General features: G+C 41.2%; 1 protein-coding gene across 5 annotated transcripts in view; it reads left to right on the top strand.

Moving 5' to 3' along the window:
* The window catches only part of SMOC1 (SPARC related modular calcium binding 1), a 127,400-nt gene that overhangs the window by 30,511 nt on the left and 80,631 nt on the right, over nt 1-16,258 (top strand). For all 5 annotated transcript variants that reach the window (XM_063159236.1, XM_063159232.1, XM_063159235.1 and 2 more), the window contains exon 2: nt 9,771-9,942. In XM_063159236.1, coding sequence (XP_063015306.1) covers nt 9,771-9,942 — 172 coding nt within the window. The remainder of the gene's footprint in view (nt 1-9,770; nt 9,943-16,258) is intronic.

Here is a 16,258-nt window from a genome sequence, read left to right as displayed (position 1 = left end):
GTCCAGGGATAACACATCCTCTATGCTGTTAGGAAAAACCCTTTCTTTTTTAACAGTACTGGAATAATGTTAGTAATAAATGTAAGAAAGCTGCTGCTGCTTTCACAAGCTACTCTGTATTTAATAAGAGTACATGATATTATGTATGAACAAAGTGAAATTCCAGTCTTTTCTTCAGTTCTGCTGTCTCTGACACTTCAGAGGAGTAATACAGCAATGGGGGCAACTTCCTTTATTGCTCTGTACAGCTTTGAGACCTGTGGGTGGTGAAGGCTGTTACTCTGTATAGATGATCAGGCCAGAACCCAGCTCTGGACAGCTCTCTGGAGATGGCAAGGTCGGCCTGTAGAAGGAGACGTGTCAGTTCTGTCCCCAGACAGTCCTTCAGAAGCTTTGGCACTGGAGTGCTGGTGATAGCAAATGTAAAGCTGCATGAAGTGGGGAGAAGCTCCTGATGCAACCATCTGCAGTTAAGCGTTGTATTTGGACTGTAAAGGGGTAAGAATATAGTTAAGGAAAGTGAACCCTTGAGTGTTCTCAGTATCTCCTTTTTTAATGTTCCTTCTGTGCAATGGAATGTCAGACTTGGCATTCATTTGGTATGCATCTCCTGATGGGCAGCCAGCCCTTGGTAGGTTTTGAACTAATGAGATCAGCTATTTCTAATATCTACTTCTTGGTTCTGCTGTTGGCAGCAGTTACACCAAACATAATGAAGGCTGGATGCCAGCTTCAATTTGAATGCCTCTTTCAGCATTTTTGAGGAATTGATTTAGGGACCAAAGTTTGTAGAGCTATCGAGTTATAATGGGTGGCATTCTCCATCCTGGAAGATCTACAAGGACAAATAATTTGTGATGGAAGAAGTGCCCTTGTATAGTTTTATTTCCATTGGAGCTCAACCCTGAAGATGTGGCTGCCAAACTGAGTTTGTAAACTATGTTCAGTCATCATGTCTCCCTACGAGATTATCTTCTAGCAGAACAGAGCAGTTCCAGAGGTGGTGGTGATGTTCATACACCTGCTTTGTCTACAGTAATAGTGTCTAATACATGTGGCTGTGACTGAAGGGTGACAGTGGTTGTGGTGTAGACTAGAAAGTGGGGAAAGGGTGTCTGGCTTGAGGTAAACTCAGTTGTATGTCTGGCTGTGAGTACTTACATAATGTGCCTTTTGTGCATGCCGAAGGTATTGGTGCTTATGTAGGAGACTGTTCAGGAGGTTATGAGGCCATCTTTAGTAAGACTTGCTATCTGCTTTTTGCAGTGGGCAATCTCTGGCGTGGCTAGAAACTTTTGTTTTATTGGGAAAAAGGGGTTATGGGAGGAGAATATGTAATTTTTATCTTGCTAGTTTGGGATATTTAGGAAGCTTATCAACCAGCTTGGAGACTCTGCTTAGAGTAGGTGCCCACTCTTCAGCAATAACACTGTGCAAGTAAAGGACAAAGTACTTGGAATTGTTGAGAGAAAGACAGCATGATAAACTGCTTAAGAGAAGGGGATCCAGGTGAATTGATGTCAGGTGATGTTCACAAATTTTAGGGGCTTTGGGTTTAGAAGGACGCCCTTTATACTTATCAGGATACTGATGAAAAATCAACAGAATTCATAAAACAGCTTATTCATTTAAGAATGCTTCAGCAAAACTTAGTTGTCATCAGACATGCTTGCATTTTATGTGTAACCCCACAGAACATACCAACGACTCACATGGAAGGCTTATATCAAGACTATTCCAGTACTCCAAGCTCTTGCAAATGGGGATTTGGGAAGGATTCCTAGGCTGACTGCATAGCCAGTCCTGCTAAAAGTAGTGCAGGAGGGAAAATAGGCTCAAGAAAGTATTATTTCACAGCCACTTTCTGTAAGTGGCTAGACTGCCCACAGAAGTCTACAAATCCTGGAACTGACTTTTAGTGGTTTATACAGTGGAGGGTAAGAAAGTACTTCAGTCTCCATGATTTGAGAGACCTGGGGCTGAGGAGGAAGAGTCTGTGCAATGGTTTGAAGCATTCAGTATGCTAATGTTTGGGAAGCTTGGGGATCACTCTTCATGGAAATCTTGCTTGAATTACTGTCCTTTGTTGAAGTATACACCTGGTATTTCTTCAGCCCTTCTGCTTTTCTGGGAGCTTCTTTTGAGAAAAACATATCCCATTACAATGGAATCACTGACTTCTCACCTAGTGACAGCACAAAGTTGTAATCCTGCTACATTTGCTAGTGGAGATCAACAGCTTCAGCTATGATTTTGACAGACTAAAGTAGGGGATATGGTTTCTGAGAGATTAACTTGGCATAAGGTATACAGTACGGTGTTTTGAGTTTGTTTTCTGAGTTATGCTGAATAAGCACAGGACTCCTTAAACTGGAAAGACTGGATTGTGTTATTAAACAATACAATTTAGTGAAGACAAGATTCCATGTTTTATATTAATGGAAGTTTTGCTGTTATTGTCTTGGGACAAGAAGTTCATTGCTTGACTGTTCAAACATTTGGATTTTCTATCTGGTTCAACATGTATAGTAGCAAAGGTAAAGAGAAGAAATAGTCCAAGTTAAACATATCTTTTCTTGTCAATGTGTTTGACAAATTAAATATAATCTCAAATTTGTTCTAGGCTTACATGTTACCTTGGCTGCAGGAATACTTTGAGTAGGAGAGTGAGTTTTAACAGAAACTGAAGTAATTACTTCAAATAAATTAAATCATTCTCTACCTTAATACTGCCAGACTTAGAAGAAAGATTTAAAAGTTGTGTGTTAGAAATGTGAGACTTAAGATGAAGTTTCTGTTTTGTGTTTAAGTTTGGGTTTCCTCCACTGTTCAGATGATTGGTGTACTGAACTTATGAGATGCTTAAACTTGTGACTTACAAAACTGAAGTTGGATTTTATGAAGGCGATACAGCCATGTGGATATAACAATTGTGTGGGAGAAGGGATTATTTTAAAATATGAAATTATTTCTTGTCCCTGGTGTCTCTGGCATTTTCTTTCCCACAAGTAAATGTAGTTAGGCACTTCCATAAACTTGCATGTCAAAAACAAAAATAGAGAATTTTAAAAGTTCACTTTCTGACTGCAATGACTTTTTTTCCTATAAACAATGAAATCACAACAATAAAAATCCCAGAGAGCTGCTCTGAGATGAAGTGCAATTCTAAGGGTTTCTCCCAAACCCTTGGTGGGCTCTTCTACCAAACCTGTGGTGGGCACCTCAAATCCTCCATTAGGCAGCTTCTCTGGATCTAGTACCTAGTCTTCTAAAAACAGAACACAGCTGCTGCATCATGTTTGGGGATCAGATTGCAAAGAAAACCAAAGTATTATTTCCTAGCTAAAAGTAATCTAACAGATGAAGCATAATCCTTAAGTGCTGCCTTTCATTGCTGCCTTTGGCTTACACAAAGCAAAGCTTGAGGAAAGAAAAAATCACTGTAGAAAAATGAAGTTTCTAGCCTGTAAGAGCAAAAAACTGTCTTGAATTCAACTCTTGCAAATAAATCTAGAGTTTGCTGGCTTTGCAGTGTGCTCCCATGCATTTGCTCAGCCTTTACCATCTTCAAGCACAGGCTCTGTGCTTTGAACCTATTCTTGTTTGCACAGCTGGAGGCTTGGGATTGAAACGTAAGTGGTGCTTTAACTTAGGCTAGACTCTTCACTTTTCAGGGGGGGTGACTCAAGCAATAAAAGTATTACAATATCTTTCTTGTAAGTACCTTCTACCTGGGGGAAGTGCCCTTCTGAAATTTGTTGGGAAAGCCTTAAGTCTTAAAAACTGTATAAAACAGTAGGATGCTAAAAATCTCCACCCAAGGAGTGGAACTTCTTAAGATGGAGCACTTTGAGAACCTTTGTCTTAATAAGTTATCCAGGTGCCAGTGAAGTACAAACTTGTGAGTGTTTCCAGAAAAGGTATATTAAAATAAATAAATCTATTCCTTCCCCTGCCCCAAAACACATGACAAACTTCCCAGGAAGTTCACTTCAAAAGCCTTTTTTCACTTGCTAGATTCTGAGGCTGCGTGGGCACTTTGAGGACAGAGGCTGGACAGCCCAGTCAGCTGTTGAGAGTTTGGTGGCTCTGGTTGGTGTCTTTCTGCATGTGTAAGACTGCAGACCCTGAGAGAGTTTTTAAGACTTTCCAATTCTCCTCTTTGTATTCCTAGAAGCGAGGCATTTTGGGTCTCCGGCTCAGAACAGGATCTCTGACCCCTGTGAAACCTGCTAGGATTTTGGTTCCATGGCAGGAAACTTGGCTGAAGTCCAAAAGTGGTTGAAATTAAAGTCCTTGTGCCCTGTAGGCAACCTGCCATAGGGCTGAGAGTCTTGCCATGATTAAAACTGTAACTTGGCTCCAGTTCTGCCTCCAGAATGGCTGGTTGCACCAGTTTGGAGCCTGAAACTGAAGCATAAAAATGTGAAATGATTCTTTCCAACAGCAACAAAAATGTCGAGAAGTTTATAGTCTCCCTTAATGTGTAAAATGGTATGGTTTTTCTGAGGAGTTCTCTCTGGGAAGGAGAGAACTCATTGCTCATTTGTACTTAAGTCAGGCCAGTGTGAGTACTTTGACTAATGAGAGGGTGATCTGTGCCATATGAATATACACCTTTGCTAGATGAATCACCTTTCCCAAGACATGTTCAAAGGGTCTTCAAACTTGAAATCTGCCAAAACAGGAGTAAAGTATTGCATGTGCTGTTTTGTCTATCTCAGTTTTGTGAGGCAGCAGCACTCTGCAGTACTAATCTGAACTGAAGCTGCTAAGTAGCAGAGGCACCTCTGTTTTGATCTGTAGTGAACGCTAGATTTGTTTCTCAATAGATTTCCACTTTCTCACGTTCGTGTCGTTTGTGTCCCTTGCTCTCTCTTTTCCCTGAAGCCTTGCTAAGGCATGTTACTGTGGTACTACAATGCCTTGGCCATTTCTCGTTACCTCCATCACAAAAGGCTCTGCTGTTCTGTTTGTGCTTATAATGTACCCAGATGGTGAATAGAATGAGTGACCACCAAGCTCATTTTCACTTGTGGGGTCAGACCTTTTTCTGCTAAATAACACAAGTGTTCCCAGCTGCTGTGCAGCTGCAGGGAGTCTGCTTTCCTTCACAGGCATTAAAAACCCTTTAATCAGTGTTTGTTGTTTGTCAGCAGTGGTGTTGAGGTGTGGAGAAAAAGAACAGATATGCTTTGTTGGCAAAGTTAACTTATTTCTGACCTCTTATCTTCCCTTTTTCTTTTCAAGTCTGAAGAAGTAGAAAGCAGTTTGGGAAGTGGTTTCTGCAAGCACCTGTGTAAATGTATTTGCTAAAGGAGGAGGTTTGTGTCCTTATACAGATAGAACGTTTGACATAAAAAGATGCTCTGAGAGCTGCATTGAACTGGAAACTCTTTAGGGCAGGGACTCAAACTGGCTGGAATAGGCACTGTGCAGACTCCCTAAGTGTAAATAAATGTTACATAAATACAAATACTGTTGCTTAATACTAGTGTTACTTATCTTAGTATTGAGTCTATATTCAATGGATCCCATTTGCAGTCTGGTCAATTTTAACTTTTTCCTGTTAAATAGATTATTCCTTCTAGGTTTGGAAGGGGGTTTGTTCATTTTGTTGTTTTTGTTGGTTTTTTTTTTTTGTTTTTTTTTTTAGCTGAGGTTTTGTGTTCGTGCTGGTTTGTTTGTTTTCCTTTTAGTTGTACTTGTAATAGCTTTCTTCTCATGAAGGAAAAGGGAGGAGTTAAGAGCTGATAAGCTGTCTCCAATCCCATTTGCTTTGGTTGTAGTCTGTTCTGAAACAAATGGGAACACAGAAATCAAGAAGAAGCTTTGAAAAATTTCAGAGCTAAGACAATTATTTTCCTCTTCTTTCTAGATGAAGCTTGGAAACCTGCTGGTGCTGCACATGTTTGCAGGTTTGCTTTTAGCCTGAGTCCAGGTTTGCTCACATTGTGTGTCTGTGTGTAGAGAACCAAGCACTGCTCTGTGAGTAGTGATTTAGTTGTTTGCAAAGTCTGTCTGTGTGTGCATCCCGGAGCTGTTGGGACATCAGGCTTTGATTTGAGCTTTGAAAGTAGGACATTTAGCATTAAAGGCAGAATATTTAACTTGCTGCTCTTCCCCTGGAAAGACCAGAAGCTCACATTCCTGTCTCCTGTGTTTGGGGAGGATGGGTACCAGGCATTAGGGCACATTGCTCACAGCCCTCAGCCCAGCTCGGCAGTGTCTCCAGCAGTGACCAAGCAGCTCTTCTGGAGCAGGGCTGTGTCCTTGGGAAAGCAGTGCCTGTAGAATTTTTAAAATAAAATAAAGTAGGATTTATAAAATAAAAATCAAACTGACTGTATATGGATTGTGGTCCTAGCTGTTTAAATTACAGAACCAAGGGGTCTCCCCATGGTAGACAAGTTTTAGCATTCATCCATTCTTTTTCTTCATGCAGCTGAAGTTGCTCACAGTGGAGGCCATGCTCTTAGACCAGCAAAATGCTCAAGGAAGACTTTTTCTGCTGGGCAGGAGGAGATGTACACTCAAAGCATTTAGTATATTAAATGTTGGTGTGTGGTCTGTATTGACCATCACTTCTGCAGCCTGAATGCTTACCTGCTAGAAGGGGACAAAGAACCACCATTTTATCCCTGACTGCTGTCAGGGTTGCTGACCAAAGATAAGGGCTGTGAGTTACAGTGGAGCAGGTACCCTACTCTTAAGGGGAGTTTTTGAAGCCCTTCAGATCTCCTGGAGATATTGCTGGCCTTTCTGGCAGCATGGTTTGCTTGCGTGAGAAGAACTCTGATCAGACAGGTGTGATCCTGGATCCTTCTTGAATTTAATGCAGACTCACAGTTACAATCTACCTGAACAAAACAAGCACCATCTTGTGCAACTACGTAAACCATAAACTTTTTTGGGCAAGGCAGGTGTGGCATCTTCAGTGTCTGGAAAGCACCGAACATGCTGTGTGGGCGCCCTACTGTAATTCAAATTACAAATGCTAAAAAGGCTTTTGATTTTTTAAAATTTTTTTTTCTAATAACGTGATTCTTGGCTTAATTTGGGTAGGCAAGAACTTCACAGACTGCATTGGGGTGCTCTGCATGTTTCCTCAGGCCCTCATAATTAATCAATGTCGAGTTGTTTCTCTGTCTGCAAGGAGGCACCTGAGGAAAGCTCTTCCACAGCCTTAGGTTTAACTTGTTTGTCAGCCCTCAGAACAACTTTCTGTTCTTTAGAATGACAAAGGGGTGTTCTTGATGTATTAGTCCCCTCTATACTAAATATTTTGGTACAGGCTGCAGAAGGCTTGAGTTTTCATGATACAAGAAGACTTTCAATAAGCTGGTAATAGTGTTTGATGCTGAGAACCAGTATTTCAGATTTTTTTGTTGAACCTCTGGCTAACTCGTACTTGTAGAACTCAGCTTCTGACAAGGAATTTGCAAAAAGTTTCATGTCTATAACTCAAGTCTCCAGTTGTGATAAATAGGAGATCTGTGTGTTCCTTCTAAACCAGAATGGCTCCAGTGTTGAATTGAGTACTTAATTGCTGCATGTGCACTATACTGTCCTATCAGGCAGCTCTGCTTTGCAAGTCTGTTTATACATACAGTGTCTGACATCCCATGCTGAGAGGAGGCTTCAGCATCTTCAGTCTGTTGCTCTTTGCTGAATGTTTACAGTCACTACCAATATTTGCATTTTGGGGGCAACAGAAAGACATTACTGTAGCCAGAACAGTTCCAAGTTAAGTTGTGATAGTCCAACCATTGAAAAGAAAAAAATCTGGTCCAGCTTTACAGTGTTTTTATAGTCTAGTCCAGGTCTCTATAAACAATTTAAAATTGCCTTCAGGATTAAATTTTCCAATTTCCCATTTGGAGCAGGTGTTGCCAGGTTATAGAATGTGTTGCAGAAAAGGAACAAAAACATTTCAAAAACACCGTACTGTAACAAATATGTCAAGTCTGTGACAGAGGAGATCTTAAAAAATGTTTGCCCCACCAAAAGTAAAATGAATGCAAACCTTGCTTACTTTTCCCAGCTGTCATGTTTAAATAGGGGATTTTAAAAGATCCTGCAGTACAGTATGAAAATATGAAACTTATCAATTGTTTTTCATTTAACTGGGGAGAAAAAATTTTTGTAATGAAAAAACCTACCAGCAACCAAATTTCAGAGATGCATGTTCTCGGAGTGGTTAGAAACCAACCCAAACTAGGCTTCGGGCAATGTTTTTTCAACAGCTTTAACCTCAAAGCATAGAGTAGACAGCTTTGTAGGAAACTGTAACACCAAGGTGATTATGGCAGTGACTCACACTTCCCTGTAAGGCATCCAGCTATCAACACACTTGGAGAGCTGTGGCTTTGTGCATGCAGGCAGGGTGTCAGTCAGTGCCCATTTGCCAGCCAGCTCTGAACTGCTGAGCTCAGAACTGCTTTGACAGTGCGCTGGGAAATCAGTGTGTTAGAGAGCAGCTCTGGTGCCCCCAGGCTTGCAGGGGGCTGTAGAAATGGGAGGTAGGGATGGGGAAGTGCAAGGCAGGTTTGACTTGCCTTTTATTTGCTTAATCTGCATGGAACTTGTTTGAAGAATCCTCTGAAATCTTCCTGTGAGCAAGTGATTGGGTTTGGGCAATAATTAAAGGTCTGACAAACCACTAAGTGGGGTAGTATGGAAAGAGAAAAAGGCTGCTACTATCATGACTTGCCAAAAATTTCTGCAAGCAAGTAGTTATGGAAAGATCACCGTCAGTTTGGATCTTCAGGAAAACAATATGAACTTGGGAAAGAGACCTGGGTGTCCCTATAGGCAGTTCAGAGTAGAGTTGAGGGTACAGCAGTAAACTCCTTCCATATGTTGGGATTTGCAGGGAACAAGTAGACAAAAGGTGGGGACTCATGTGCATTGTGGGTTTCCCCATCACCAAAAATAAGGCAGAATGCCAAGGAAAACAGTAGTGATCATGATATGGATAGGTGGTCTGAGTAAGAAGTAGGAAGGTTGGGATTATTCAAACTATGCAAGACTGGTGAAGGATGCCGCATTTGTACAAAATGGGTTGCATCGTGATGAAATGCCCAGAAAGAAGAGGTATGCAGAAAGATGATATAAGTTCAAACTTCTGAAAGGAAATAGATTTTCTCATAGTGTGCAATTAGATTGTGGGATGCATGGAGTGCAATTGCCAGCTGTGCTGGGTGTCATCAGGAAGGAACAAAAGGGGACTTAGGGAGTGTGCAGGTATGCTCTGGTAGGTGGTGTTCACAGATGATGTAAACAATGCTTTCAAAAACATCACTGATATAAAACTGGTTAATGCATGGTTCAACTACCAAGGCCAATCTTGATAGTTTATTTGTATTCCTGTCTTTGGTGATAAATTTTTTATGTGTCTGACTAAAATTGTCTAGTACCCGATATTGTTTGTGGCACAGCACTGGGCAAGCTAGGCTGTTGTGACTCAGTATTGCCCTTCCCGTGTGGGTTGTGTTTGGCTTTGCACATCTTACTTTTTTAGAGGTGAGGCAGAGTGAGTAATGTTTCCATTTTATTAAAAAGAATGGACTAGACCGTTAATATTTTTTAAAGATGTACGTGTTTCATTTAAAGTTCCCCTTCAGGCAAGGTCAGCTTTGTGAGGCAGCTTAAAATGCATTACAGTCGCGTTGTTATTGTCACAAAGAAAAAAATACACCATGCTCCGTTTTGGGAAACCAAACAAAACCACTCTTTTTTTCTCTCCCTCCTTTTTCCACGTCCTTCAGTTTTTAATAAGCGACCGCGACAGAGACCCGCAGTGCAACCTGCACTGCTCGCGCTCGCAGGCCAAGCCGCTGTGCGCGTCCGACGGCAGAACGTACGAGTCCATGTGCGACTACCAGAGAGCCAAGTGCCGCGAGCCCGGGCTGAGCGTCGCGCACCGCGGCCGCTGCAAAGGTAGGTGCATTCCAGATGCCTCTGCGAGGAGAAGGGGGCAGCCTTGCAAGGAACTGAGCTCTTAGACCTTTGAGTTTAGTGCCGTGCTCTGAGAGTAGTCTGATCTGGAATTGTGCGTTCCTGCAAGCATGGGTGTCTGAGTCTCGGTTTGGGCAGCAGAGTGTGAGCTGACTGAATTATCAGTGAAAGAAAGCAAAGGAGCCACAGGCATCACTGGAAAAGGGCTGAAATAGATTTCTGCAGACAGAAACAGCTGGACCCATGGAAGTACAAAACCAAATCCTGAAAGCAGACTTCTTCCTTGCTACCTGTGCTGATGAGGAATCAAGACACCTTTGACCCTTTGACTGGCAGGAATTTGGAGTGGGGAAGAATCTGATGCACACTAGGTGTCTAGTCCCTTTTCAGACATACACAGCCTTTCTGTGCTGAGCTATTTAAGAAGGCAGTGCATGCAAGGCTTTACATGGATTTTTTTTTTTTTAACATTTGCTGTTACGCATCTACTTGGAAGTATGAATACTGCCCCTCAATTCAGCTCTTAGTCTAAAGATGAAGTTGACACCAATAACTCTTTAAAAAAGTTTCTTGTCACACAAGTGATTTGCATTTACAATCAAGTGAAAAATAAAGTGGAGTCCATTTTCTGAGAGCATGATTGGCTCAGAGGGCAGATGGCACAGGTGTTTTTGGCAGTGGATTAATGTGACAGGAGAGAATCATTAAAATCCATGTGACAGGATAAAAAGAATTCATTTAAGCCTGGAATTTATTTATAAAGGCTTTCTTTACTATTGTAAAAATTTATCTTTGTTAGAATTACTTGATATAAAATGGAAATCTCTTTTCAATGTATTGACAGACTTTATAGTTCGAGTGAATTATGAGCCTGACTTCAAATATTGCTCTCATTTAAACAGTTTCTCATTGGGAAAAACTTACTCATATTTTTTTTTTTTGTTTGTTATTCCACCACTGCTGCGTTGGTTTATGGCAGCTTCTCCCATAGTATGGATTGAGGCCTTTGAATCAGGCTTCTTTCTAAATACTGGAAACCCAGAACCTTTCTTCACAGAACTTGAGAAACACTTGGATTGTTCTTGCAAGTGATGCATTTTTGAGTATCACAATAAGAGGCAGTATAGTGAGAGTCCTGTTTTTTCTTTCATTCCTTGAGCAGAGTGTTTTAAACAAGCAGCTCCATAGCTGATATTGGCATATAAACGGGCACTGTTCAATTGCTTAAAACATGACATCTGAAATGCAGTACATTCATGTACTAAGGAAGTAGACAAAATTTGCTTCCCAAACTACATGGCCTACTGCATATTGTGATTCTAGAGTCCCAAAGAAGTAACTGAGACTTTTTTTTGTCTTGGGCACAGGTAAGGTATATTTTCTTTCTGCTTTCTGATGCAACTGTAATGTTTAGTTGAAGCTAACTTGCATTCTCCTTTCCTTTTTCCTCTTACCCTATGGTACTATAAAGTACCTAACAGCCTGGGAGTGTTTGTAAATTGCAAATCTTGCTTTTAACCCACTGGTGCACTTGCCAATCCCTGTGAAGCAGGAATATTCTTTCAACTATATCACATGCAAATTTAACCTAGCTGGTAATTTCCATATGTGCAGCTCTTGAAAGGTATTTTGTTTTTCTAGCTGCATTAGGAACATGACCTCTAGTGCATAAAGATCACAGTTGTTGGCAAATCTGGGCAGTTGTGAGACAGCTGTGCTGAACTACAGGCTGTTGGCCAGGTCTGTATTGTGTACTTGCAAAAAGGAAGGTATTTCCAGCAGTGTTTGAGCACCCTATACTGCAGCAGGACATTGGGTATACCCCGAACAGCCTTCGCTCCTCCTGCATGACACATGCTCTACAGGGGTGCTCTCGTGGAAGTGTAAGGGATCCCATGGGCCTTCAACTCAGTCATGTACAGTTGTGAGAGATACTGCACCCAAGAGCTTATCCTTATGGAATGAGAAGTTTTAACTTGCACTTCACTCTCTGAAAGGGGAAAAACAGCAGGCACTAAAATAAGTAGAAGAGAAAGTATCCTGTGGACAGCGAGGTATGGTTCTGCAGCCCAGATTATCATAGGCTTCCAGTGTATATGCTGATGGCTTGAACTGTGCTTGTGCCAAGGAAAACAGAATGGTTTCCATAGTGAGAACAGAACCTTTTTGATTCAAGTTAATGCTCTGTTCTCTCTCAAGAATCTAAGGACCTTTAAAGATGAAATCTTGCCAGCCCTTTGGGAGCTATAACCCTTATTCAGCTCTTATTTGTTGCTAGCTTCCTCACGTGCTTTTCAGTGAAATTCCTTCAGTGCTAAATTATCTGAACTCCCTCGAAACCCTCACGCATCACAAAGGGTTAAGAGTCAGGAGTAGTTTAAGGCGATCAAATTATGGCATCCCTGAAAAATGGAGCCTCGCTGATGGGATTCTAGAGAATAGTTCCAGATGCTATAGCTGTGTCTAAAACACACAGCCAAGCAATGCTACCTGAATCTTTTCTCAGGAGGCGTCGTAATATCTGGTGTTAAATAAGAGTTACACCTCAAAACTTTGCGGGGGTGAAGGACAAATACTTGTTAATCTTGAGAGCTTGCCAAGAGGCATTTATGCAGTGATTGTTTTACTGGTATGTATCTGTGTCTGTGGCTTAGAGTACATTTAAGTTCTGTGTGAACTGGTTGATTTCTAGGAGCTTCTTTGGCTTATTTAATTACTATGCTGGAGTGTTCTAAAAGTTCTCTTTAGATTTATTAATTGGATTAATAAGTCTGCTGGTACAGAGTTTGCTCTTATCACAAGTCACTGTGTAGAATGAACCCATCTGTAAGTTACTGGTGGAGATTGTAGCAGGACCTTCAGCCTTTCTCCTGGGAGACAGTAAATGAACACAGCTTTTGGCTAATGTGCTAGAAAGGCAGGTCTTCTGACTGGTGCATTATTTGAAGATAATCTTTTCTACCTACTATTTTTGTTGGACGGAGATGATGTTTTGAAACCAATTTGTCTGCTCACTAGATCCATGTGTTTTGTCTTCAAATTTGCTTTATTCTCCCTTGATTGTGAGTAAGAATGTCCTTCCTTGGCAGCAGTTAGTAAAATCTAAAATGGCTCTTGTGATCACTTTGCAAATTTAGGCATGTTCTGAATAAATTAGGGAACTCTGGAGTAGGAATGCAATATGGATATCAAAAAAGGAACAAAGTGCATTGATGTGAACGGAAGACAAGAAGGTGACCAGGAGTAGTCAGTGTGGATGGGGAAGTCATGCTCAACCAACCAGATTGTCTTCTGTGGTGGGACAGCTGGCTGGATAGATGAGGGAAGAGTAGTGGGTGTTGTCCACCTGGACTTCAGGAAGGCTTTTGACACCCTCTCCTGTGATATCCTCACAGGAAAGCTTAGGGAGTGCACACTGGACATGTGGACAGGGAAGTGGTTTGAGAGCTGCGTGGACAGCTGCCCAAAGAGGTTGTCCAGTCTCTTCCTCTGGAGATATCTGTAGCTGTCTCTAATCAGTCCTGAGTAGCATGCTCCAAGGGACCCCACCTTAGCAGGAAGTTTGGACAAGATGACCTCCAGTGGTCCCTACCAACATGAACCATTCTCTGTGGGTGACCAAGTTTCAGATTCCTGGTGTAGGACTTGGCCCAAATGAAGTGGAAAACAGTGAGGAGAGTGACGAATGATTGATATCCTGTACAATAGACAGGCATGTTTTTGTAGTTTGCTGAGATCCGTTTTTGCCTGTTTTGTGCAAATACACAGATAATTGAGTAGATGGGTATGAACGTGCTGACTTTAGTGTAGCTGAACTGCTTCATGTCTGGTGGAGACCTGGCCTGTATGAGACTGTTACCTAATGGAACTGAAAATAGTTGGATCAATTTTTGCTATTTGAACTTTGGATACAAACATAAGAGAATTAAAAGTAAGTAGCTTTAATAGATTTTAGTGGTTGCATTGAATTGATTTGCTGCTAGTGTTATGTGAATCCTGGAGATGTTTTACTTTGTGTTTTTAGGAGAGCTTGGGTCTTTATACTGTGATGTTGTATGGTGTCAATACTGCCTCTGCCTGTTGAAGTGAGGTTGCTGGAATTCTTGGAGCCTGTTCAGGAGTGCAGTGTGTATGTTATGAGGGACACGGTGGTCTTGTTTGAATAAACTATTCATGGATAAGATCAGCCATGGTAACTAGCCAATATCATTGCAAAATCCAAATTATGTGCACCTGCATTGTGCTGATTAGGCCAGGGATGTCAAAAATATCACTTGTAGTTAACAATCTCCTCGTTGCCAGCTCCCAGCTTGAGAATTAATTTTCTTTAAAAGGCAGCTTTCTGAGCTACAGTGAATGTGTCCCAAGTTTGAAGATATTTAAAGTAAAATTCATCAGGTCTGCTTTCAAAAGCAGTTATGCTGTTTTGGTTTTTCACCTAATGTAATGGTGGGAAAAGTGTCCAATTTAGTCTGCTTGAACCATGAAACTGGAATGCATTAATGCCATTCTGGTTTATAAACATGGTGTTTGATATTCCAGATAACATTTCTAAAAACAGTCAAGAAAGTGCTGAAACACTTGGGTAAGCAGTCAAAATGCAGAATAGGGTATATGAACCTACAATCATAAGATCAGGCTTTAGTAAAATTTGTAATGCATCTTATTTGGGGTGAGCTATTTGACAGTTACTTTTTAAACACTTGGCACTTATGTAATACTTTACATTTTCTAATTAACAAAGCAAAAATAGCAAGGTGAAGTCATCTCACTGAAATCACATGTTGATGCAAACATTATAAAAATACCAGCCTGTGGAGTGAGGAAGAGAAGGATTGACAGTCCTTTTAAAAACAAACTGGTAAATGTTGATCTTAGAGGCACTGTTTTTACTGGAACTGATCTGTGGAAGACTGACAAAAAAGATAGCAATATGCATGCACCTCTCCACCCAGCGTGGTATAAAGGTGTTCCAAATCAAGGCTGTAAAAGGACTGGCATGCCCTTTGGAAATCAGTGAGGGAGGATGGGAGAGGTAATCAGTCCTGAGTGTTCATGAACAGGAGAAAAACTCTCTCTTCTCTGTACTTCAGCAGCAATTTGGGAAGAGTCACTGCTTGAGCCAACGATTGAAGTGCAGAAGGGGCTGCAACAACGATGAGCTCTTCAACACTGTGGTGTGGTGGTGGTGTGCTCTGAAGTATGCTCTGCTGGGTGGGAGTAGAGAGTTCAGTCTATAAAGGCCTGTTAAAATTGCCAGGAGAGACATGGTAGCCTTAGCAATGATGTGTTTATATTATCTTCTGAAAGTAAGGGCTTGATCTTGTGCACGTTTCTTTGTTGATTAGACAAATTGGACGACAAGAAATGGGTTAGCTTCCCTTCTGCCTGGACTTCTAATGTATTTGTACTGTGGGGGATCTCACAAAATGTTTGTTTCTAGCAGCTCAGTGCTGATGCATTCAGTTTCAGTGGCGCAGTTGTGAGTGTGCCAACACGAAAGCAGATGGAATATGGAAGTGCTTTATGCTTCTGTTTTATGTTCGGGAGAGGAACCAGAAATGCCTGTCTGCAGTCTTGTATCCTCATATATAGAGACTAGAAAACACTTTCATTTGGGAATTTGTGGTTTGATTGTCATGTAAGAAATTCAGACCTATTTTTTTCCTTGCAAGTGCACATCTCCATAATCTATGCTGATTTTTTTTTTCCACTACTTGGTTGTCTCCTGTGAAGCAGAAGTTGAAAGTGATTTCAGTCAGGCAGATATGAAACAAAGTGCAGGCACACCATCTGGTTTTGTAGTAATGTCCTCTATCCTGCCAAGCAAGATTAGATTCTTAAGCTTGAACAGGAGATCTGCAGGTGATAGGTGTTCCAGTTAAAAGCATTGCAAGTTCTTCCTTTTCAGCTGAAAGAGTGAGCACATGTTTGGAAGATCAGTTGGCAGGACTATCCTCCACTGGAGATGTGCAAACAAGGTCTGATCATCTGGTCACATTGGCAAGCAGGCAAAAAGGAAATTCCATGTCAAAGCTGATGGATAACCAGAAAAAAAATACAGTATAAATTTTATTCAAGTATTTTTTATTCTGTAACAATTTCACACTTTATAGAGGTGCATAGTGGGCCCACCTGAGATCAAAGTTCCATATGCTTTGGTATTTTGCAAACACCCAACAAACAAATTAGTCTTAAGATAAGTGACATAGGATCAGAAGTGACATAAGGTCACACAGGGTGAGGTGAGCAACTTGTAATCACTCAGTGGTCATTGGCAGAATTCTTACAGGTACTG

The sequence above is a fragment of the Melospiza melodia genome, chromosome 6, assembly GCF_035770615.1.
Source record: "Melospiza melodia melodia isolate bMelMel2 chromosome 6, bMelMel2.pri, whole genome shotgun sequence".
NCBI classification, from domain to species: Eukaryota; Metazoa; Chordata; class Aves; order Passeriformes; family Passerellidae; genus Melospiza; species Melospiza melodia.
Note: the sequence above shows the minus strand (reverse complement) of the source record. Positions and strands in the feature narration are given on the sequence as shown.